We start from the raw sequence: 23,513 nt of genomic DNA on the forward strand, positions 1-23,513 counted from the left end.
AGGGGGTTGTTACCTGGAAGATGAAGCTGCTCCAGTTGCCTGGATCCATGGCGGAGGGAGGGAGGGAGGTGGCTCGCGCTCACCCTGGGGCGGGAGGAGGAGGAGGAGGCGGCAGTGGGGGAGGGGGAACCCGGGGAGGAGGCGCGCGGGGCGGGCGGGAGGGGGGGAGGAGGAGGAGGAGGAGGAGGAGGGTGGGGGGGAGCGGAGCACACTGCGCGCGGGGAGGGAGGGAGGGCGGGGGGCGCGAGGACACACAAGAGGCTGGAGCGGGCGCGAGCGCGAGCGCGCGCGAGGCCAGCGGGAGGGGGGAGGTACGAGAGGGACTCTGGAGGGAGGAGGGACGGGGGAGCCACCCAGCAGCTGGAGTCGCCCTAAGCGCGAGACCCCTGAGGCGGCCGCTGATTGGCTGACGATGGCGCAGGTGGTGGGCGCGCGGGAGACGGGGCGGCTTCTCTTTCCCCCCTCAAAGATTCCACCCCCCGCCTCCCTCCACCAGCGGCCGTTATTTCGCGCGCACGCGCACAAGCTCGCTGTCGTTGCCGAGCGGGAGAGTAGGGGAGCGCGCGCCGGGGGTACGGATGGGGCGGGGCTAAACTCTAAGCGCGCGCCCGCCTAACGGTTGTCGTCCTCGGACTCTCGCGGTACCTTTTTGTGTCCTCTCGGCCACCGTCCCTTCCCCCTCCCACTCCAGCGGTTTATTTACAATCCTGCGCTGCTTCGTGTTTTCCCAAAGATGGCGCCCAAAGAAGTTAACCCGTAAAGCTTGTGGCCCATCCCAAAAGCAATTATACCCCGGCCCCGCCCTCGCAGTCCCAAGAATCAGGCTGAAGCAACGGAGTGAAAACTGTATTTACAGGACAAGCAATTACACTAGGATTTAAAAAGAAAAAAAAAAAGGCAGAGGGAGGAGGACAGCCGGCAGTCAGGAGGGCCCACAGCGCTGGCCCGCGGCAAGACCCAGGATGTTCGCCTGCAACACAGGAGGGAAAGGGAGACCGGCGTTAGGGCCGGGCAGGGCACAGGCTAGAGGGAGGAGGGGGCCCGAGTCTCGTGAGCTCACCTTCAGGAACGACTCCATCTGTTTCCCGGATATGCCCTCGACGCGTTCCAGGTCCTCCACCTGGCAGGACAGCAGCGATGGGGAAGGGGTCTAGGGAATGCCAGGCTCCCCCCACCCAACTCCATTCCGGGGCTGTCCTCCCTGGGCCATTACCTGGCTGAAGGGCCCGTGGAGCTCTCTCCAGCCCACGATGAGCTGAGCCTTCTTTTGCCCAATGCGCTGCAGGCTGCGCAGATCCCGGGCTGACCCTTCATTCAGCAGATCTAATATTTTTTGGCGCCCATGGGCCAGTAGCTCCGGGCTGATCTGTAGCTCCCAGCAGTCCTCACCCTTCTCCTCCGGCTCTGAGGCATCCAGGGACTCCAGCTATGAGGCAGGAGGAGGTGAGTGACAGAAACAGCAGTAACAGCAGTGGTTTACTGCCGGGTGCTGTTCACCACTCTGGACTCCTCTGCCAAGGATAGGAACCTAACAGCACCTACCTCCCGGCCCTCCCCAGCCTCTCTTTCTTTTCCCTCCTGTACAGTGTCTGTCCCAAAACCCTTCCCTCTGGTCACTCTCTGGGTTGATTCTCATTTTATCCGACTTGTGAAAGAGTAGAATAGTGTTGCTGTGAAGATCAAATGAGTTAATGAATGTAAAACACATAGTAAGCTCTTAAATCTGGTTCCTCACTTCTAAAAGGAAAGAATAAGCTCTTTCACCCCTAGGAAAGCACATAGAAGGTACTCAACAAGTGACACACTCCCGATGTCATCTCAGTTTTTAGGTAGGTCTTTCAGTGTTGTTTCATTTCTTGACTGTTTAGGCTGTTTGCCTAAATGGGCTCTGAAGTTTGTAGAGGACAGGACCCAGGCTGCACACTGTACCTAGTAAGTAGCTACTGAGAGTAAGAGCCATCACGAAGAAAGGAAAGTAACAGGTGATGGACACCCAGCCCACTAAGTACATTCATATTACTGCATGTCATCCTAAATGCCCTGTGAGACATCACTGCATTCAGAGGGTAAGCAACTTGGAGGAGTTGTAAATAGCTGATAAGTGTTCTGACAGGCCATGTAACTCTTTGGCCAGTACTCTTCCCACTAGAGCTCTCTACCCCTTACTTCTCCTGGGTTCTAGGTATAGCTTAAGCCTTCCGCTAGTCTCACCTTTCTCTTCCGGCCTTTCTTCTTCAAGATATGGATCTCGGCATTTGGGTATGCTGCCTGCTCCTGAACTGAAAGCAAGAATTGTGAGCTGGAATCACAGCAGAGGCCACTTTTCAGCCCCCCAGTAGCCACTTGGTTCTTCCATCACTGATTCCCCAGTTCCCCTCCAGCCTGAGTTAATCTTCTTTTGTTCTGTTTCCACACGGCCTTTCTTATACCTGTATTTGAAACTAATCTCAGTTGGTCTTGCATGATAATCAGTCATGCACTGGTCAGTCTACCCCATGGTACTAAATGCCCGGGAGCAGTGCACCCAGCTCTTATTTCACATCCTCCTCCCCCTTCCCATGGTGGGAGGACATGAGTGACATGAGGACAGCTGCTCCAAACACCTCCTTCCTTCTAAGATCTCTGTTATCTGGGCCCTCCTGGCCGCCAGAGCCAAACTTACTCAGTTGTAGGGGCATCACCACAGCCTTTTTGAGGGGCTTAGCCACTGTGACTGTGCGGCGGGCAAGGGGTCGGAGCATTGTGGGAGAGTAGTTCTCTTTCTCCTTTGGGTCTGCAGCCTCCTGGGCCAGCACCTTGGCTTCCAGTTCTTTTTGCTTCATCTTAAGCCTCTGTTAGAAAGGATCAGGGAGAGATATGACCCAGAACCAACTTTAGGGCAGTAGATTAGGACAGTGAGTGTGCAGGGCTCTGAGGCCTTAAAAGGGCAGGGCGAGGACCAACAGGAGAAATTACCAGGAGACAGCTGGAGCCCAATGTAATGAAGGGCTTTCTAATGATCAGGGCTGTCCAGAGGTGGAACAAGCTTCCTTATGAAATACTGAAGGGAAGTTCAAGCAGAGAGTCCTCACTTAATATGCACTGAGTTTTAGGAAATGGCAGTGTCTTGCATTTGTACTTTTACCTGGAATTTTTTTTTCTCTCACCTCCTCACATCTGACCTCAATTATTTTTCAAAGTTCAGCCATGTTAAGGACATTCAAGCAGAAGCTGGAGAACTGAGGGATTCCAGTGTTGGGTGAAAACTGGATGCTGGTCCAGCCTTTCAGTGTCCTTCCCTATCTGAAGATCCTCAGGCTGCTTCTCAAGGCCAGTAGGAATCCCAGCCTCAACCCCCCAACACTTACCTCAATTTCCAGATCCTTCGCCTCCACTGTCTTCATAAGCACCATCCGCTCTCGCCTCGGGGTGCTCAGCAGAGGGGTCCCCTGGCTCCCCTGGGAGCCCAGCAGACGGTCCAAGCTTAGAAGGCGCTCCACCATAGCTGGGTCCATGCTATTTAGCTTCTGTAGGGGGCTGAGCAGACAAAGAGGTTACTCCCCACTTACCTCTTCTCTCATCACCCTCTCCAGCCGCAGATTCCCCTCATCCTGCCTTAACTTGGTGTTTCTATGGTTCCAGAACCCTGGTGTTAACTTGCTAGGCAACCCTGAACAAGTCATCGAGACTCTCTGGGTGCTGTGCCTTCTTCAGGCGAAGGGGGATTGATCTCTACCTGCCCAAGTAACTTCTCAGGGATGCCAGATCAGATGAGAAGAAGCATTTAATGAACACTTGAGTGGCAGGTATTCATGGGGTCTAGGACACCACCCTGCCCTGAAGGCACTCACTGTCTAACAAAGTAAGAGACCGTGATAAGGTGATAGCAAGGGCCAGGTGCCTGTCCATTTGGAGGGGTAGTCGGTGAAAGATTCAGAGGAGGTCATCTTCAGCAGGGCTCTGAAAACTACTGAAGACCTCAAATGCCAAGCCTTTCTCCTGTGAGCAGTAGGAAAGGCCCATTCAAACAGAGTCCTGACTTAATCTGAACATGGTAATGTCTAACATTTGTTCCTTCTGTCTGGAATTTTTCCCCTCACACCTGATCTCAATTATCATTCAAAGTCAGTTTGATGCCCCCTTTCCCACGATGCCAGCTTGATTGTATATCTTCTTTCCTACACTGTGAACTAGCTCCTGGAGGACAGAGACTGTCCTGTTCTTTGTGTATAAGTGCCTAGAAGAGCAGGATCAGAAAATATGGGTGAACACAGAAGTCATTTCTTCCTTCCCGGCTCTCACAGAACAAGAGGATCCTCCTTCCTTATTGTGCTCTGTACTATCGACCTTGCATCGTATACTGATGTTCCCATCTTGCTTCCTCTACTGAAACTTGAGCTCCCTGAAGGCAGGGTCTGTCTAGGTCTGATGTGCCCCATTCTCTGAGATTACCCAAGATGCCTATCTGACAGAGACCATGCCTGTTTCACACATAATACAGATGTATGGGTGTGTGTGTTTCTCTCAGTCTGTACACATAGGAGAGGGGACTGGTGACAAATGGCTTAAGAAGGACAGGATTGGAGATGGGGTTCCAAGTGAACACAAGCACCAGGCACCTTTTTATGTATGCCATCCTTCACTACAATAGTCCCCTGGGGCAGACTGTACACTAATCCTTGGCCGCCTCTAGTCTTAGGACTTATAGAGTTTAGAGAAGCTTTATTTGGGTTAGGGATAGAAAAAGGACAAAGTTCAAACTGCAGCTGGTTCCTTGAAGGGCTAGGTGGCCAGACACGGAAAGCAAGACCACTAAACAGGGGTGACCTGAATATTAGTGCATACTGGGCCATGAGGTGGGGCTATCAGAACCAGGGAGGGAGGCCACACACCTCCCTGGGTTAGAGAGGCTTTGTTTGGATTGAGGGTAGAAGCAGGGCAAAGTTAGGACAGCAACTGACTCCATGGAAAGTGACAGAAAGGTTGGACTCTAACATACAGACTGAGTCTCAATGAGACATCTCTCTTCATCTCTTATCTCCTTTGCTTTGCTCTTACCCTTGGGACCTGAAAGACCGGGTCCTCATTACTCCTTGAACCAGAAGCAAAAGTACTCATCCTTGAAACATCGGTGCCAAAATGTGAGATTTTGCTGACTGCCTAAAGGGGTTGGAAAACAGAAAGGCGGGGCTAGGAGCTCAAGGGGGAGCCTCCTTATGGCCCCCAGCTGCAGCGTCAAGGCTGGAGGTTGATCTTAGCACTTCAGTGAATTCAGTAGAGGATTTTGGGTGAATCCAGTGGAAGAACAAGATTACAGCCCAAGGATCCGACAGGCTAAACCCAATGCTACTCTGCACCCGACCCAGACACAACAGGAAAGGGAATATGCCCAAGACCCCTCCCTCTCTGCTCACCTGAGTTTCTGGGAGGTAGAAGATGGAGCTGCTGGGGGTTCAGGACTCCCAGTCTCCTCTTCCTCAGGGCCTCGGGCTCTCTTTGCTTCTGATGGGCCTAGCAGTTCTTTCTTAGACAGTTTAATAGGTGCCAAGACTAGGGGAAGATGGCAGGGTAGGGGAAAAAGGGGGTGTCAACTTCTATGCTGATGCTTGGTGGACTCAGCAAACTCCCCAGCTGTCCAGAATGGGCCTTTCCACTCCTACCAACCCCAGTCCTCACCATGAAGCTGTAAGCTCTCATTGGTAAAAGGCCGATTGATCACCTCCTTGGACCTGGCTGCAAAGTTGAGTGCAGAGACTGTGTCTAGGTAGAAGCGTCTCTCAGGGGCAATGTTGGCGATCAGGATGCTGTGGGCCGAGCCACCCAGAGAGTCCTAAGGGACGGGGATGGGGCAGGGTGGGTGGGTCAGAAGCCCCACCTTCCCCTTATCTGACTGCTGTTCCCCAACACCCCAGGAGGCCTGAGAACCCCCTTCTCCAGCTCCTTTTACCCGAGATGGGAGGCCTGACCTGCAACAGGCGAGTAAGCTTGCTGTCCCGGTAGGGCACCCGAGGGAGGCCCTGGTTCAGCGCATCGACCACCTTGCCCAGTACAAAGAGGGAGGTGTTGATGGCTCCACTCTCCTTCAGCCGCAGGCCCTTGTTGCCTGTGCGCCGGTTGTCCTCTGAGCCAGCCAAGTCAATCAGGTAGAGTTTTCCCTCCCGCTGGCGAAATGGGGCCAAACGTTCCCGCTGATCCACCTGGGGGTAAGAGCAAGGGCTCCAGTTTAGCTCAGGCTCCAGGGGCTTCCCTGGTCCTCACCCCTGTCAGTGGGCCTCACCTTAACCAGGAGCACAGCGTGACTGCGGGAGGAGCGCTGGTTGAGCCTGGTGGCTCCTACTGTCCGATTTCGACTGGCTGGCAGGAAATGCCGCTCAAAATCAGCAAAGCTAGTGATGGGCTTCTGCGTGAGGCCCGGAATCAGGATGTTTCCTCGGCAGTCTTCTCGGATCACCAGGTCTCCTGATGAAGGTTCCAAGAGGTCTAATACCTGTTTGAGCAGTGGGAGGTAGGGCCAATCCTCCAGTTACAGGCTGCTTACTTCCTGGCTATCGGGCTCCTTTTCTCTGCTGATTCTCAGAGTTGTGCCATCCACTACCCCAATCTCTGTCTTTCCAGGTCTTACGCCTTCTTGCTAGAGCAGAGCTTCATGTTCCAGAACTGGGTCTGATTTTGACCCTTTGTCTCTTCCCTCCCCGATAAGAAAGGGGCCTCACCTTTTCCTGGTAGATCTCTAAATAGGACATAGTGACAGAGAGGGCCCATGGTCGGCCCTCAGCGCTCTCCTCCCTTGTGAGCTGTAGGAGGTCCATGAGAGCCCGGGGAATCACCCCAGGTTGCTCTGGGCTGCCCAGCATTGTGTGCGTCTTCCCTGGAAAAGGAGTGGAAAGAGCTGTGAGAATTTCTTCCCCACTCCCGAGTCCTTTCTGACCCATAGCTGTTCTGTATCTGGCTTCCTCACCTGCTCCTGTGGGCCCATAGGCAAGCACACTGGCATTCTGCCCTTCCAACAGGTGCCTTAGGATGGGCTGCACTGATCCTGCATAGATGTCCTGCTGAGAGCTCCTCTCCCCATAGAAAGCATCAAACCTGCAGGCAGGAAGAAAGGAGGGGATTAGTGGAGGGTTCCATTCTCGCCCAGACCAAGAGGATAAAACTGGTCTCAGATTTAAGAGTCTCTATCCTTTTTCTTGCACAAAGACCTAAGAAAGCACCCACTGAACACCGTTCCATCCCAGTCTCTGTATTGGCGTAGAAACACAGAGATGAATTTGATGTCCCTGCTCTTGGGAGTTCTGCAGCCTGGTGGCATAGATAGATACCCATACTTTGCTGCAATTCAGGAAACGAAGGTGGGAACGCACAAGGAGGAGTAGCACTCTGCCTGGGGAAGGAGGATTTTGCCAGAGAAGAGAAAGATACTCTATCAAAAATAGCACACAAACAAGACATGGTATGAAAGGGCAGGGTATATCACAGGATATACAGAAAGTAGTATTTGTACACAGTAATGGAGTAAAGAGAGTATGCTGCTTATGACTAGATGAGACTCAACACACCTGTAGTCCATTCACTGCACTCCAGCAGAGAAGCTGTGGCTAAGGCCACAGCAGGGATTAGTATACGTGGAGTGCAGCATATATTAGGGGGAATAAGGCTGGAAAGAAACTGAAACCAAATTGTCAAGGGCCGAGAACAGGGTTGGCAAACTTCTTCCATAAAAAGCCAGATAGTAAATATTTGGGGCTCTGTGGACCACATGGTTCCTTTCACAACTACTCAACTCTGCCGCTGCCTTCGGGCAGAAAACAGCCACAGATAATATGTAAATAAACGAGTGTGGTTGTGTTCCAATAAAGCTTTATTTACAAAAAGATTCTCAGCAGGGCTTCCCTGGTGGCGCAGTGGTTGACAGTCCGCCTGCCGATGCAGGGGACATGGGTTCACGCCCCGGTCTGGGAGGATCCCACATGCCGTGGAGCGGCTGGGCCCGTGAGCCATGGTCGCTGAGCCTGTGCGTCCGGAGCCTGTGCTCCGCAACGGGAGAGGCCACAACAGTGAGAGGCCCGCGTACAGCAAAAAAAAAAAAAAAAAAAAAAAAAAAAGATTCTCGGCAGATTTGACCTGCAGACTGTAGTTTGCCACCCTCTGGCCTAGAATAACAGGCCAAGGAGGCTGAACTTTAAATCTCCAAAGGAATTTTAAAGTAGCTGCCCTTGTGAGTTCTGTCCCCAAACGTAAGTGGTTGTCTCCAGCACCACCCAGCTGTAGCCTGGGTTGGCTAGCTGGTCTGTGCTCCCCCAACCCTTCCCACACCTCCCCAAGACCCGAGGTGGGGCTCCCCTGCTTACCTTTGCTGCTCCTTCCCCACTTTGTGCCTATTTCCCCTGTAAGACCATGAACAGTAACTTGTGTCTGATTCAGCCCCCAGTCTTCCCCACAGTATCCTACAGAGAACCTATCACAGTAGGCACCTATGAACATTTTCTGAATGAACAAACGAAGGTGTGGCGAACAAAGCTGTGCTAAGGAAGGAGCAAGGATCCTGAGGAGGAAGGTCTGAGAAACTGTCTGGGCAAGTGATAGTGTGAGCAGGCCTACGAGAGAGAGGATAGAAGGGAGAGTGGCCTGAACCCTACTGGTATTTGAGAGTCTCCTGGTGGTTCCTCCAGTTGGCAATCTCTAGAGAACAGCTGTCCAGGCCCCGTACACAGGGGGTATCACTTTCTCCAGCTGCTCCATCCACAAATGGCCGCAGTCGCACAGCTACCCTTACTCGAGCTGGAGGTGGGCGCCGGCCAGCTCCCACCTTGCTTAGCCGACAGCGACCGGCTCCTGGAAGAAGACAATTTTTAGGTGTGAAGTATGGTGGTAGCTTTGCTGAGAAGTAAGGGTAGGGGTCTTGGAGGAGGAGGTAGTTAACTTAGCTGACCCCTGAAGGATGAGTAGGGTCACTGCCAAGCATTCCAGGCAGAAAGAAAGGCACGTGCAAAAGCCTGGAGGTGTGAAAGCACGGCCCCCTTGGAGAACTGGTGAGGCAGGAGAACTGTGTTCTCTTGGTGACGGCGAGCACAGAAGGGCAGGATGGAAGAAAAAGATGAATCAAATACATGGTCTCAGGCAGAGTGCACTGGGGCAGGGTGCGGTGGGGTTTGAAGGAGAGAGATTATCTATAGGCTGGGACTGTAAACCAGATTGCGTACTTAGCAAACGTTAACATTTATGAAGCACTGACTACATGCTAGGCACACTTTAATCTCCATGGTGTCACTGAGAGGTAGCTTCTGTTAGTCCCATTTTACCAGTGAAGACACTCGTAGAGGCACAGCAGCTCTTCCAAGCACCTCAATGTTTTATGCCTGGAGCCATGCGGCTATTACTTTATCTTGTACCATAATCTACATTGTGTCTTTTTGCTCTTCAGAGGAATAAGCAGAACAAAACCCCAGCATCTTAGTAGACTAGAGACCCCCGTAACCTTGACAACAGAGGCAGGGAAGGAGGCCTGGAGGCTGGGGTCCTGCGGATACCACTGGGAGGGCTGGGGGCCACAGCTCATTTTGGGGGAAGCTCTTTCCACCCTGGCCATGCTGTGGGTGTCCCCAAGCTTGGCCTCAGTTCCTATCCTACTTAGTAAGTAGGTCCAGTGGGGTGTAGACTGTAATGTATAGGCAAATAACCTGGAAGATCTAGTTAAAATATGAATTTGGCTTCAGTCCCTGGGGAGGTGCCTAAGGTTCTGCATTTCTAGCAACTCCCAGGTGACGCTGCTACTGCTGGTGGGACACACTTTGATCAGTCAAGGTGTAGCAGACCAGGACCTCATGGGGTTGTTCTAGGATTAAAAGAGTTGACATATGCCCCTATCTAAAATCAGTCAATGAACTGCCTGACCTTTCTGTGCCTTTGTTTCTTACCTGGTTTATTATACATATAAATACATACATACATACATATGCCCACCGCCAACCTGTTAATGATGGTTTTCTCTCAATGGGGGATTATGTGGGTTTATTTTCTATGTTACCCAGTTCTGTAATGCTGTAATGTTTGCATTAAATAATAATAATAATAATGACACTGTGGACATCTTTGGAAGGGATGAGGTTAAGAAGCAGACCCCAGTCCCTTTCTGTCCCAGCTCAGTTTGCAAAGGCGCTAACATGCAATCATCTATGGTAAGATTTCTGTTTAGTTTGCTTCCCATAATTAAATCTAAGTCATTTGGCAGGGGGCTGGGGGGGGGGGATTATGAATTATTTTTATCATCAGAAAACACAGTTAAGATAAAACTAAAAAAAAAAGTCTATTTCTGTGAGGATTGAATGGGCTGAAAAAAATCTTATGAGGAGGGTATTTCTCTATTTTATATTGGAGGATACCATGCTGTAACTCACAGCTAACAGCAGAATTCAAACCTAGATCTCATCTCTAAAAATCTGCTTCTAATGAGGATGTCGTATTGCCTCCCTGTGATATACCAACTGGGTACATGGGAAAGTTCTTGGTAGCTCTGACTCTCTCCTTTTTTGCTGGTGGTAGCAGCTGGTTGTTGGGAACCACAGGCCTCATATAAGGCAAGAGGCTGGCCACACAGAAACAGCAGGACAAAAAGGTGGACTAACCCTGGGAAGAACCTTATGCATAAGTAAGTTATACACATAGCAGACAGTCCATTCCAAAAACTGGGCCTCGGACTTCCTTGGTGGTCCAGTGGTTAAGAATCCGCCTTCCAATGCAGCAGACGCAGGTTCGATCCCTGGTTGGGGAACTAAGATCCCACATGCTGCAGGGCAACTAAGCCCGCACGTCACAACTACTGAGCCCGCGTGCCGCAACTACTGAGCCTGTGTGCTGCAACTACTGAGCCCGTGCACTCTAGACCCCGCATGCCGCAACAAAAGATTCTGCGTGCCGCAAGGAAGATCCCACATGCCACAATTAAGACCCAACGCAGCCAAATAAATAAATATTAAAAAAAAACAAAAACTGGGCCTCTGTTCCTTCATCTGACAAATGAAGCTAGTAACACCATTTCTCACTGTAAGGTTTACAAAGCACTTGGCATCTAGTTTTCACTTGACCCTCATGGCAATCCTAAAAGTCAGAAGTAAACCTGCAGATGCACCTGTGCAGATAAGAAAGCTAAGATGCAAAGAGGTTCACTGACTTGTCAAAAATGTGTGCAGGAGCCTCTCCTTTCCTATCTTTCCCAGGGTTTTTTTGGTGAGAACAGAGGAAGATGGCAGATACAGAAGCACTTAAGGAAGTTCAGTGATCAATACAAAGGGAAGGGGAAGTCTGGTGTTGAAGAAAGAGTAGAGACTCTGGCTAGACAGAGCTGAATTTAAATTCCAGCTCTAACACTTATTAGCTTGTGACCCTGGGCAAGTGATTTAACATCCATATGCCCCAGTTTCCTTGTCTATAAAATGGGGTGGGGAGGGCCTTGGAAGAGCTTAACAAGGATTGAAAGAAGTAAAATGTCAACAGAGTAACTAGTACATAGTAAGCAGGTTGGTAATAATTCAAGGTTGGAAAAAATTCAAGGTAAGATGGCCTGGGTTCTAATCCCAGCTCTGCCACTTACAACTAACTAAATAACCTGGGGAAATGATTTTCCATTCCTGTGCCTCAATTTCCACACCTGTAAAAGTGGGAATAAATAAAAATAACTACTCGTTGGGCTGTTAAGGCAATAATAAGGTAATTCATGTAAAAGTGCTTAGCACAGCACTGGTACTTGATAAAAGCTCAGTAAGTGTTTTATTATATATTCATCCATTTTCCAAATGAGGAAACGTCAGTATAGAGAGGTTAGCTAGGTTGCCCATAGTCAACAGCTAGCTAGTGACAGTTTCAGATGAAGGTCTAACTCCAAAGTTCATTATGTGATTCCTCGGGTCTTCTCAGCCCCTTCATCTTTGTATCCCCATGGGCCTTAGAGTCGGAGACAAGTTCCATCTACCAGCTGTATGACCTTGGGAAGGCTTCTTAACCTCTTCAAGCGTTAGTTTTTGTTTGTTTGTTTGTTTTTGGATAGTTACCTTTTTTAAAAAATTAATTATTTATTTTTGGTCGTGTTGGGTCTTCGTTGCTGTGCGCGGGCTTTCTCTAGTTGTGGCGAGCTGGAGCTACTCTTCCTTGCAGTGCGTGGGCTCCTCATTGCGGTGGCTTCTCTTGTTGCGGAGCACAGCCTCTAGGCGCGTGGGCTTCAGTAGTTGTGGCACGTGGGCTCAGTAGTTGTGGCTCAGGGAGCTTAGTTGCTCTGCGGCATGTGGGATCTTCCGGGACCAGGGCTCCAACCCGTGACCCCTGCATTGGCAGGCGGATTCTTAACCACTGAACCACCAGGGAAGCTGAAGCCTTAGTTACTTGTTATAAAAATGACAGTATCTACCCTCATAAGACTGTGAGGAGTCAGAGAAATAACGTACATACAATGTTTAGCACAGTGCTGGCAGTAAGTACTCAGCAACGTAAGCTATTGTTATTGTTATTATTGCACTTTCTCTTGCTACTCACTCCCCTCAAGGCAGCAACTCACTTCTGCCCTCAGCAGGGTCACCAATGACCTCCTTACTGCTAAATACAATAGGCAAGCTAGGTCCCCATCCTGTTTGACTTCGCAGCAGTATTCAACACCCTTGATCTGCTTTCCTTTGGGAAACTACTTTTCCCTTAGTTTCCCTGCCACCCACCAGCTCTCTATTCACTCCTTCTCAGTTTCTGCCAGTCTTAAATGTTTTTCCTAAACTCCTTCTATCCTCTCTCCAGATCAGGGTTGCTCAATTTCTGCACTAATGATATTGGGGGCTGGACAATTCTTTGGGGGTGGGACCCCCTGTGCACTGTAGGAAGTGTAGCACATACCCCCCTGTCCCACCAGTGTAACAACCAAAAATGTCTCCAGACATCACAAATGTCCCCACGGGGAACAAAACTGCCCCTAGTTGAGAACCACTACTGACTGACTAATCATGGGCAAGGTCACCTGCTCTCTTGGCTTCAGTTACTGCCTCAAAGCTGATGACTCCTAATTGACACCTCCACACCACAGGCTCTCCTGAACTTCGGATCTGCATTCCCAGCTGTTGCCCTGACACCTCTTCTTACATGGTTCTCAGGTATTGCAAACTTCACCCATCTTAAACTGAATCCTTCCCCATCTCTCTGCAACCCCATCTTCCTTCTATGCACTCTAATGTAAATAAATGGAACCAATCCCAAAGATGGGAGAGTCTTTCTTAACTCCACCTTCTCTCTCATTTCCCACACCAGTTCTTCATTAACATCTGTCAAATCTACCTTTTTAAATGAGTGTACTTCTCTCCATCCCCACTGCACAATCTTTGCCAAAGTTGTCTTCATCTCAACAGCCTCCCAGCTGGTCTCCTTGCCTCCAGTCTCATTCTCTTCCAATCATTCTCCCTCCACTTCCTTCCTTGTATTGTAAGCTCTCAGTCATAATGAATTTCCTTCAATCCCTACAACACACCAAGTTCTCTCACACCTTTGGGCCTTTGCATATGCTATTCTCTCTCCCTGGAATATCTTCCTTACCACCTCCTGCCGCCTCCCAAGCAATTGAGGTAAATCCTTACACCTTACTTCCTCTAAAAAAAACCTTCCCTTGTAAAATTACTGCCCAATTAAGGCTCTGTTAGGTGAGCCCATGGCTCTCCATGGGCTCTCCATCCAAGCAGTCGTCACACTCCACTGTAACTGCATATTTGTCTGTCTTCTCCAAGTAACTGTGAACTCTGCTCACCTTTATATTCCCAATGCCAGGCACAGACTAGGCTCTCAGGGAATATTTGCTGAACAAATTAAGATCTGACTGACTAACATAAAACATTGGCTTGTTCGTTTCCTGTTTTCTTCATAAAAGTGGCCACTGCCATTCTTGCCTCAAAGCTCACAGTCTAGGGGAGGACAGATGGAGAGTCACATGCACACATCTGCCAATGGTCTAGCCCTTTCATCATAAAAGCAACTTCAAGGTTGGGCAAAGCTAGCACTTCTAATTATTTCTCCTAATTTTCCCCTCTCCCACAATTTCCAAGCTTCATTCAACTTAACTCTTCTTTTACTGATGAGGAAATTGAGCCAAAGAGAGCATCTTTGGCCTCTCTTTACATCATAAAAAAGAAATCAATCATTTGGTGGTCTTTTCATCCCACCAAAGCCTGGCAAACTCCTATCCAACCTTTGAAACCCACTTCAAATATCACTTCCTTAATGAAGTCTTCCCAGAATACCCAAGGGTTTACTTCAGCTTCTGCACTCCCTATAGCAGGTTATACATATCTCTCGTTGCTTTTCATGTTATAGATTTATATGACTATCTACTGAAACAGACTATAAGCTCCTCTAGGGAAGGGACAATGTTCATTCAAGCATTTTTATGATATCTACTGTGTACCAGACACAGTGGGTCTTAGAAGGGTGAGGGGGTGTTGTACTCAGACAGCAGGAATATCATGTGCTTGGGCATAATGGTTAAGGGCAGAGGCTCTGGAATCAGACTGCTTGGGTGTGAATTCAGACCCCAATATTTACTAGCTATGTTAACTTGGGCAAGCTTTTTAACCCATCTATGCCTCAGTTTCTTCATCTGTAAAACAGGAACAATAACAGTAAACCACCTCATAGCATTGTGTGGAGATTAAATGATTCATCACCATAAAGTACTTACAACTGTGCCTGGCACCTAGCAAGGGCTCAGCATGTGTTTGACATCCTACTAGATAGCTGTTTCTTCACAGAGGCTGACAAACACTAAGGTCTCAAATAAATTACTATGGTGCCCATTATAATCACTGATCAGAATTCAGTCTACAGGAAGAGAGCAGAACAAGATTCTGAATGTCCTAACAGCCTTTCCAACCCTAAAATAGCGCTGACTGCCAAGGCTAGAGCGTAAGGAGACAAACAGTCCCTTATTTCCCTTTTCTGTGATCCCAGCACATCCTATGCTGTCAGCTCACCCAGCTGCAGCCCGTCTGAAACTCTTACCTCTCTCAGGGATCTCCCTGCACCCAAACAACACGTCATACATGAACCCTTCCCCCAGACGCGCATCCAGCTCCCTTTTGTCCCTATGGTTAGAGTATTAGCTACTCTTCGCTCGCTTTCTCTTGTAATCTGAGATGGGTCATTGTCCCCATTTTACGAAGAAAACTCAAGCTCACAAGGGAAAAGTGCGCTGGGCTCAAAAGTGCGCCGGAACCAGGTCTCAACCCGGGTCTACTGATCTGCGTCGAGAGCAAGAAACAGTGAGGAGGAAGCAGCCTACGACTGCCATACTCCCAGCTCCCCCCCCCGCCCCCCGCCCCCGCGCTATTCCTGGGTCTCCCGGACAACTCGCGGAGCCGGGACCGGACTCCGACCTATCGCCCCACAAGTCTCCAGACCGCGGCACCCACCCTGCCCGGGCTCGCGTACCCGAGGTCGCCGTCGCCATCTCGCGTCGCCTCCGCGCCGGGACCCCCGCGTCCATCCTACTCCTTCCTTGGGCCCGCCTCTCCATTCGAATTTCCCGCTGCCCCGCCCTCTTTCCCAGGCTCCACCAATCACGGCTACTTGCCGCCGGAAGTCTCAGCTTGTGCCTCGCCCCTATTCCGCCCTCTAGGGCTCGCCTCCGGGTCTTGCAAGAAAAAGTTTCCCCCGGAGTAGAATGCATGCGCGCACTTCGGCTACGCGGCCGTTGACGTCCGACTGGCGCTCCCGCGCAAACTCCGGAGCCCGACGCGTTGGCGACAGTGGCCGTCGGGGGAGCTGGTGAGCGCCGCGCGGCACTGGGTTTCTTTTACCTTCTGGGTTTCGAGGCATAGATTTGCGTTAAGTGTAGAGTTTTCGCTTCATTTTTTTACCCCCTCAAATAATTACGAATTTTGGTACGAATCAAGCAGAGGGTGGTCGAAGGCACTTCATCGATTTATCCCAAAATTTCTCTGAACTGAATACAATTTTTGCTATTCTAGTGGCATAATTAGACACATTATAGGAATAAGGAAGATGTTCGCGGAAATGCGAATATTCCAAACGACTAGTAGTGGTCTTCGGTTTTACAATTTCTTGCTTCAGAAGTTGTTTCTCGCGCTTGTGAGGCGGGAATTGTTTTGTGGGTTTGGGGACTTGCCCTCAGGACAAGTCAACGGTGCTTTAACGTCTGGTCACTAATTTAGGTCAGGCCCAGGCTGGCTGGATTGTGGACAATCACGCTGCACTCACCTCTTGCTGAGCCCACAGCCACTCTGGGGTGCAGAGGCCAGGTGACATTTGTGTCCCCTTATGTCGCATGTCTGAGCCGAGGAGACCAGTTCGGATGTTCTTTACTTTGTAACTCAGCACTCAACACGTTGGAGTGAGGGTTAAAGCATGGCTCGGTGTGTTACTTAGTCAACTTCACCCTTGGTCCCATGTCCTGTGGGTTTAGTCGTCTGTTAAGTAGTTCCCTATACCTTCTGGAAGCTAACCAGGGATGATCATCCCATCTTTGAGCTCCTGGTAGGGCCCTGATTTAGACATTATGTCCAGCCTATCAAAAACCAAATATTAGACCAGTGGTTCTCAAATTTTGGGCCCTTGGAATCCCTTTGAATTCTTAAAAACTGAGGCCCCAAAGATCTTATGTTTATATGGACTTTATTTATCCATATTTACTGTGTTAGAAATGAATACAAGTTTAAAACATGTATTAATGCACTTAAAAATTACAGAAACAAATATGTAGAGACAGAAAGTTGATTAATGATTGCCAAGGGATGGTAAGAGGTTGATGAACTGGGACTGTTGCTAATAGGTATGGAATTTCTTTTGGGGGTGATGGAAGTGTTCTGGAATTAGACAGTTGCACAACATAGTGAATGTACTAAAAACCACTAAAATGAACACTTACAAATGGTAAGTTTTTTTTTTGTTTTTTTTTTTTGCGGTACGCGGGCCTCTCACTGTTGTGGCCTCTCCCGCTGCGGAGCACAGGCTCTGGATGCGCAGGCTCAGCGGCCATGGCTCACGGGCCCAGCCGCTCCGCGGCATGTGGGATCTTCCCAGTCCGGGGCATGAACCGGTGTCCCCTGCATCGGCAGGCGGACTCTCAACCACTGCGCCACCAGGGAAGCCCCAAATGGTAAGTTTTATGTTATGTGAATTATATCTCCATTAAAAAAATTGCCAAAAATTACAATAACAAACCCATTACATAGAACATAGAAAACATTTTAATTTTAAAAATGACTATTTTCCAAAGCAAAAAAATAGTAACAAGAGTGACATTTTCTACATTTTTACAAATCTAATGTCTGATTCAAGACAAAACACCAGGATTCTCATGTCTGCTTCTGTAGTCAGTCTGTTGTAATATCACACATCATATAACCTCTTGAAAACTCGGCAGTATACCCAAGGAAGAATGCAAGGGAAAAAGTCAAATGGCATCTCAGTTTTATTATGAAAATAATTTTGACCTTGGAGACCTCTGAAAGTGTCTCAGGGATCTCCAGAATTTCCAAGACCACACTTCGAGAACCATTAGATGACTAGCAGTTTGGTCTTCCCTCCGCTTTACACAGGGGCTCTTCATGTTTTCACATTTGTTGCCAGTTCCCAGATATTTGGTAAGTTACCTGCCAGAAATAGTGGAAAGAGCATAGGTCAGGGAGTCAGGGCTTCTGAGGTTGAAAGAATAGCTTATGTACGGGGCTTTGTTGCCAGGCCGCCTGGAGTAGAGCTATTTAGCCTCTTTGTGCCTCCATTTCTTCAGCTCTTGAAAGGGAATAATGGTTGGATCTGCTTCCTAGGGATCTGCATCTGCCTGGTGGAAATTAGGATTGTTAAACAACTGATATTCAAACAGAATAAGGTAATTCCATTCACAGTGTTCAGTTGTAGTGTGCTAGCCACTGTCTTAGGTGGTGGGGATACCATGGTGAACAAGAAGACAAATGTGGTTCTTATTTTCCTGGAGTTAATTTTTTTCGCCGGGGAGATGGGTGTGGGACTGGGTGATGGTGACAGACAATAAACAAAGAATTATAAGGAGAGGGTATCAAGATCTGCATCTGCCTGGTGGAAATTAGGGTTGTTAAACACCTGATATTCCAAGAGAAAGAAACAGTAATTTTTTTAAAAAACTTCCAAACTAGATCCTTAAGTAGCAAAGGAGAGCAGAGGCAAGTTGAATACAAGAGCTTACGCCATAAAAATTGGAAAGAGACTAGTGGATGAAGCAGATAATTCTGTCCTTCAAGCCTGGAAAGATTAAATGAGGGTCATCTGGGACAGCAGGCATAGCAACAGTGATGAGGAAGAGAATGCGGGCTGGAAAAGAGAGAACCAGACTTGGGGGGCGAGGTGGAGAAGGAGTCCTCAGATAATAGAGCACCATGGGTGTCCAAGAAACCATGCCAGTCTCCCCCACGTGGACAACCTTTCCTTCATTTCATGTACAATTAATTACATAAGAGCCACAGTGGGTGGGGTGGACACTACCCAGAGGAGCTCCCGGGGGTCCGGCCGAGCTGTACACAGGCCCTGTCCTAAAGGCACTGAGGTCACCTTTGGTGGCTGCTGTGCATAGGCAAGTTTGCTGTGCTCACTGGAATGATGAGGCTTGCTCTGCAGAGGTTGCCTTGAGAAGACAAAAAAGAATATTAGCGTTTAAAACAAAACAAAATATTGTAATCTCTAGAGCAGGTATTCTCAAAATGGGGGTCCCTGGTCTCTATAAAGTTAAAACTATTTTCATAACAATACTAAGATGTTTGCTTTTTCACTCTTATTCTCATGAGTGCAAAGGCTACATGATATGTAATAACAGATTGAATGCAGAACAAGCTGAACTAGTCTGTGGTGACAAAGTCAGAAAAGTGATTGCCTCTTGAGAGTTGGGGGCAGGAAGTGGCTGGGAAGGGCCCAGAGGGAATTTTCTGGGGTGATGGTAATGTCCTATATCTTGATAGTAGTTTGGGTTACACAGGCATATGCATTTGTCAAAACTCGTGTGTGGAAGCATGACATGATTTCCCAACTGTGTGATCCTCATGTTGGCATTCCTTGTAAGATTTTGTTTCTAAGATATTTGAAAATCAAGGACATGTGAAAAATGCCCGGGTTTTAACATCAGAAAAACCTGTTTAATCCTGATTTTGCTACATACTATGTTTGTGACTTTGAACAAGTATAATAACAACATTTAGCAGAGTTCCTGGTACATCACAGGCACCTAATAAATACTTGTAATATGACCAAGTGAAGTAATGTAATTTTTCTTAGCTCTAATTTTGTACTAAGGATAACAGATCTCATTTTCATTTGCTGTACTAAGATTCATAGTGTTTCTGGGTGAATTTCATTTTGATGGCAAACTGAAGCAGAGAATTGGAAAAAAAAAGTTTCTTTTTGCTTGGGTTTGCTCAGTTATTAAATACTAATGGGGAATAGGCAAGGGTGTAAGTTTGTGGGGAGGGGACACAGTGACCTCTGACATCCCCCCTTGTGACTCTCATCACCTACAAACATATCAACTGCCTTCTGTCTTGGTGACTTCATCTGAAAAATGGGAACAATGCTACTACTTTCCAATAGAATTGTAGTCACAATTAAATGAGGTAATTTTGAAGAGTACCAAACTTAAAATGGATGCTCAATAAATGTTAGTTGTCTCTTCCATTTTTCATCTCTCCCTACTGTTTTCCCTGAAATAGATAAACATGTATGACATGTTAACATGTAAACATATTAATATAGTCTTCCTACCTGAAGTCATCCTTAATGTTCTCTCATATAGCCTATGTTAATAATTGGTCTGGGCTTCCCTGGTGGCGCAGTGTTTAAGAATCCGCCTGCCAATGCAGGGGACACGGGTTCGAGCCCTGGTCCGGGATGATCCCACATGCCGCGGAGCAACTAAGCCCGTGTGCCACAACTACTGACCCTGCTCTCTAGAGCCCGCAAGCCACAACTACTGAAGGCCCCGTGCCTAGAGCCCATGCTCCGCAACAAGAGAAGCCACCGCAATGAGAAGCCTGCGCGCCGCAACAAAGAGTAGCCCCCCCCTCGCCACAACTAGAGAAAACCCATGCACAGCAACCAAGACCCAACACGGCCAAAAATAAATAAACAAAAATTTAGGAAAAAAAAATTGGTCTGTATTTGCTGTCTTTCCCCAGCACATACAGGTCCACATTCATGATAACACCAAGAATTGCACACTTTCATTGGCTAGACTTGAATTTTTTGGACCAAAAACTTTCTTGAAATCCATGAGCTGTAGCCTAAAAGGGAGTCTTCTGTTACTAGAGAATTGGTTCTGTCGGGATGGTTGTTTAGGGATTTGACCTCAGCTGTCTCCTGGATGACTGCATCAGCTTGTGCAGGTTGAGGCCTCTCTATTCTTGGGGCTGCTCAAGAGGCCTGGCCCTGTGTTCCCTTGACATGGCTCTCCCTGTTGCGCTCTGCAGTGGGAGCTTGGGGACTCACCATGTATATCAAATCATCACTTTGTACACTAAATATGTTACAATTTTTATTTGTCAATTATATTTTAATAAAGCGGTAAAACTTTTTTGAAAAATAAAATGAAGTTACTAAAAGTGTAGGTTTTGATAACCTAATAACGTATTCTGAAGGGAAGAAAAGAGACCCAAAGTGAGGTTTCCCTGAGGAAGAAGAAATTCCACCTGCAGACTCTGCACCATCTCCTCCTGCCTGGAAGTTTCCAGATTGCTGCCCTGCCCTACAGATTTCAGACTTGCCTAGCCAGCCTCCACAGCTGCATAAACCAATTATTTGCAGTAAATCTCTTTATGTATATATGTACGTATAACTCTTCATGGTTCTTTCTCTTGTAGAACCTGACTGACACAGCAAGTAACTTTACTTATTTAACTGAACAAGTAAAGGCTAGGTGTTAACTCCCTCAAGTTTCACTCTTTACCTACTCCACATACAAACTTACCTATACCTTCACTCTATTTTCTTCTCTCTTAAAGTTTCCTGCTCCAACACCTACATAAAGCATCCTTGCCAATCTCTTCTGAGACCTTGCTGCATCGATTATCTCCTCTTTCCTGAATCTTCAGCCTCTACTCTAACTCATGCTCATGTCTCCCCTGTCTAGGAAAAAACAAAAACAAAAAAAACCTCCTTCCTTACATTCCCCATAAATATTACTTACATATTTTCTGCCTTTCTAGAGCCAGACTTCTTGAAATATTCAATTCTTGCCGCTGTATTTCCTCACTTCCCATTCATTCCTTAACCAATTGCAGCCTGGCTCCAACTTTCAGGTTCCAGCCAAAACTTTCTTTGTCAATATTATAAGTGACCTTCTGATTGCCAAAGCTAAAGAAACTGAAGTCTGTCCTTTTCTTGACTTCTCAGAGGCATTAACCACTCCTTGAAATTTCTGTCTTGCCTTTGAGTGCATCACTCCTCCTTCCCTTCACCTCCGAGACCACTCCATTCTCTATTTCTTTAACTGATTCTTCTTCTTCGGACCAACTGTCAAACTCTGGTGTTACCCAGTCCACTCTGACTTCAGCCTTTTATCATTTTATATGCCTACAGTTTCCCTGGGTGACTTCTTCCACACCCATCACTTGAACTTCATTATCTGTGTGCTGGTGACTCCTGAATCTAAGCCCTATATCAAACTCTTATCAAAGCTTTATTCCCAAATATCCCTCTGCCCAATGTTGGATCCAGACATGTCCCCATTCCAGAATGTGCCACAGATACATCAAAACTCAATAGGGAGGCTTCCCTGGTGGCGCAGTGGTTGAGAGTCCGCCTGCCGATGCAGGGGACATGGGTTCGTGCCCCGGTCCGGAAAGATCCCACATGCCGCGGAGCGGCTGGGCGTGTGAGCCATGGCTACTGAGCCTGTGCGTCTGGAGCCTGTGCTCCGCAACGGGAGAGGCCACAAGAGTGAGAGGCCCGCGTACAGCAAAAAAAAAAAAAAAAAAAACTCAATGGGGGGGCTTCCCTGGTGGCGCAGTGGCTGAGAGTCCGCCTGCCGATGCAGCGGATGCGGGTTCGTGCCCCAGTCCGGGAAGATCCCACATGCCGCGGAGCGGCTGGGCCCGTGAGCCATGGCCGCTGAGCCTGCGTGTCCAGAGCCTGTGTTCTGCAACAGGAGAGGCCACAACAGTGAGGGGCCCGCGTACCGCAAAACAAACAAACAAAACCCAAAAAACGCAATGGGGGAACTTCCCTTGTGGTGCAGTGGTTAAGAATACGCCTGCCATTGCAGGGGACACAGGTTCAAGCCCTGGTCTGGGAAGATCCTACATGCTGCGGAGCAGCTAAGCCTGTGTGCCACAACTACTGAGCCTGCTCTCTAGAGCCCCTGTGCTACAACTACTGAGCCCGCGTGCCACAACTGCTGAAGCCCGCACGCCGAGAGCCTGTGCTCCGCAACAAGAGAAGCCACCGCAATGAGAAGCCTGCACACTGCAATGAAGAGTAGCCCCCGCTCGCTGCAACTAGAGAAAGCCCGCTCGCAGCAACAAAGACCCAACGCATCCAAAAATAAAAATAAATGTATAAGAAAAAAACAAAACCTCAGTGGGTCCAATGAACCTATCTACAAAACAGAAACAGACTCACAGACAGAGAACAGACTTGTGGTTGCCAAGGGGGAGGGGGCGGGGAGAGAAGGACTGGGAGTATGGGGTTAGCAGATGCAAACTATTATATATAGGGTGGATAAACAACAAGGTCCTACTGTATAGCACAGGGAATTATATTCAATATCCTGTGATAAACCATATGGAAAAGAATATAAAAAAAAGAATGTGTGTAACTGAGTCACTTTGCGGTACAGAAGAGATTGGCACAGCATTGTAAATCAACTATATTTCGAAACTCAATGGGTCCAAAAGCTAATTAATTTTTCTTTTGTATTCCCCATCTCAGAGAATAACAGTCTTCCCAATTTCCCAAGCTACTAACATGGTAGTTCTCCTAGATTCTCCTTCACTCACCCTCGTGCATTCAGTTATCAAGTTCTTCTGAGCCTATCTTCCACCTCAAATCTCTCAAATTCTTCCCTTTTCTCTTTTCCTCATATTACTGCCTTTGTATAGACATCATTTCTGATCTAGAACTAGTCTTTTAACTATTTTCGTATCTCATCCTGCTTTACCTTTAGTCCATTTTCCCCACTTATACCAGGAAAATTATATATTCTTCTAAATCTTATCAATCCCCTGGGCAAAGTTTTCAGTGGCTCCCTGTAACTCATAAGATAAAGTTTAAATAGTTCAGTATGATATTCGCGGTTCCTGCCTTTCCATGAGGCTTCATCTTTGGCCCAATTGTGATTTGCATTTTACCTGTACTGAACCACTTGCAGTTCTCATATCTTCACATTTCTGCATAAGCTGGGCCCAGTACTGTTCCCCTACACCCCCCCCCCCACACACACACAGAGTCTTCCCTGACCTCCCAGAGAAAGTTAGTCTTCTTTTTGGCTCCTTTAGCATCCTATGAAAAACACCTTTGTTATGGCACCAATAAAACAGTTTGAC

The 23,513-nt window shown here is 48.1% G+C and overlaps 1 protein-coding gene and 1 long non-coding RNA gene across 2 annotated transcripts in view; one reads left to right on the forward strand and one right to left on the reverse strand.

The window, feature by feature from the left end:
- Window positions 1-737: 737 nt before the first annotated feature.
- Window positions 738-15,508, reverse strand: KIF22 (kinesin family member 22). Its single transcript, XM_060033109.1, has 14 exons — window positions 15,424-15,508; window positions 8,616-8,811; window positions 6,938-7,065; window positions 6,693-6,847; window positions 6,257-6,466; window positions 5,946-6,176; window positions 5,656-5,809; window positions 5,394-5,529; window positions 3,348-3,516; window positions 2,663-2,831; window positions 2,212-2,279; window positions 1,214-1,426; window positions 1,061-1,120; window positions 738-970 (listed from the first exon to the last, which is right to left on the reverse strand). The coding sequence occupies exons 1-14, from the start codon at window positions 15,506-15,508 to the stop codon at window positions 923-925; spliced, it is 2,022 nt and encodes a 673-aa protein (XP_059889092.1). The 3' UTR covers window positions 738-922.
- A 216-nt stretch (window positions 15,509-15,724) lies between these two features.
- The window catches only part of LOC132438835 (uncharacterized), an 85,713-nt gene continuing 77,924 nt past the window's right edge, over window positions 15,725-23,513 (forward strand). Inside the window, exons 1-2 of the long non-coding RNA XR_009522234.1 lie at window positions 15,725-15,759; window positions 16,963-17,110. This is a non-coding gene — a long non-coding RNA (uncharacterized lncRNA). The remainder of the gene's footprint in view (window positions 15,760-16,962; window positions 17,111-23,513) is intronic.

The sequence above is a fragment of the Delphinus delphis genome, chromosome 15, assembly GCF_949987515.2.
Source record: "Delphinus delphis chromosome 15, mDelDel1.2, whole genome shotgun sequence".
Taxonomy (NCBI): domain Eukaryota; kingdom Metazoa; phylum Chordata; class Mammalia; order Artiodactyla; family Delphinidae; genus Delphinus; species Delphinus delphis.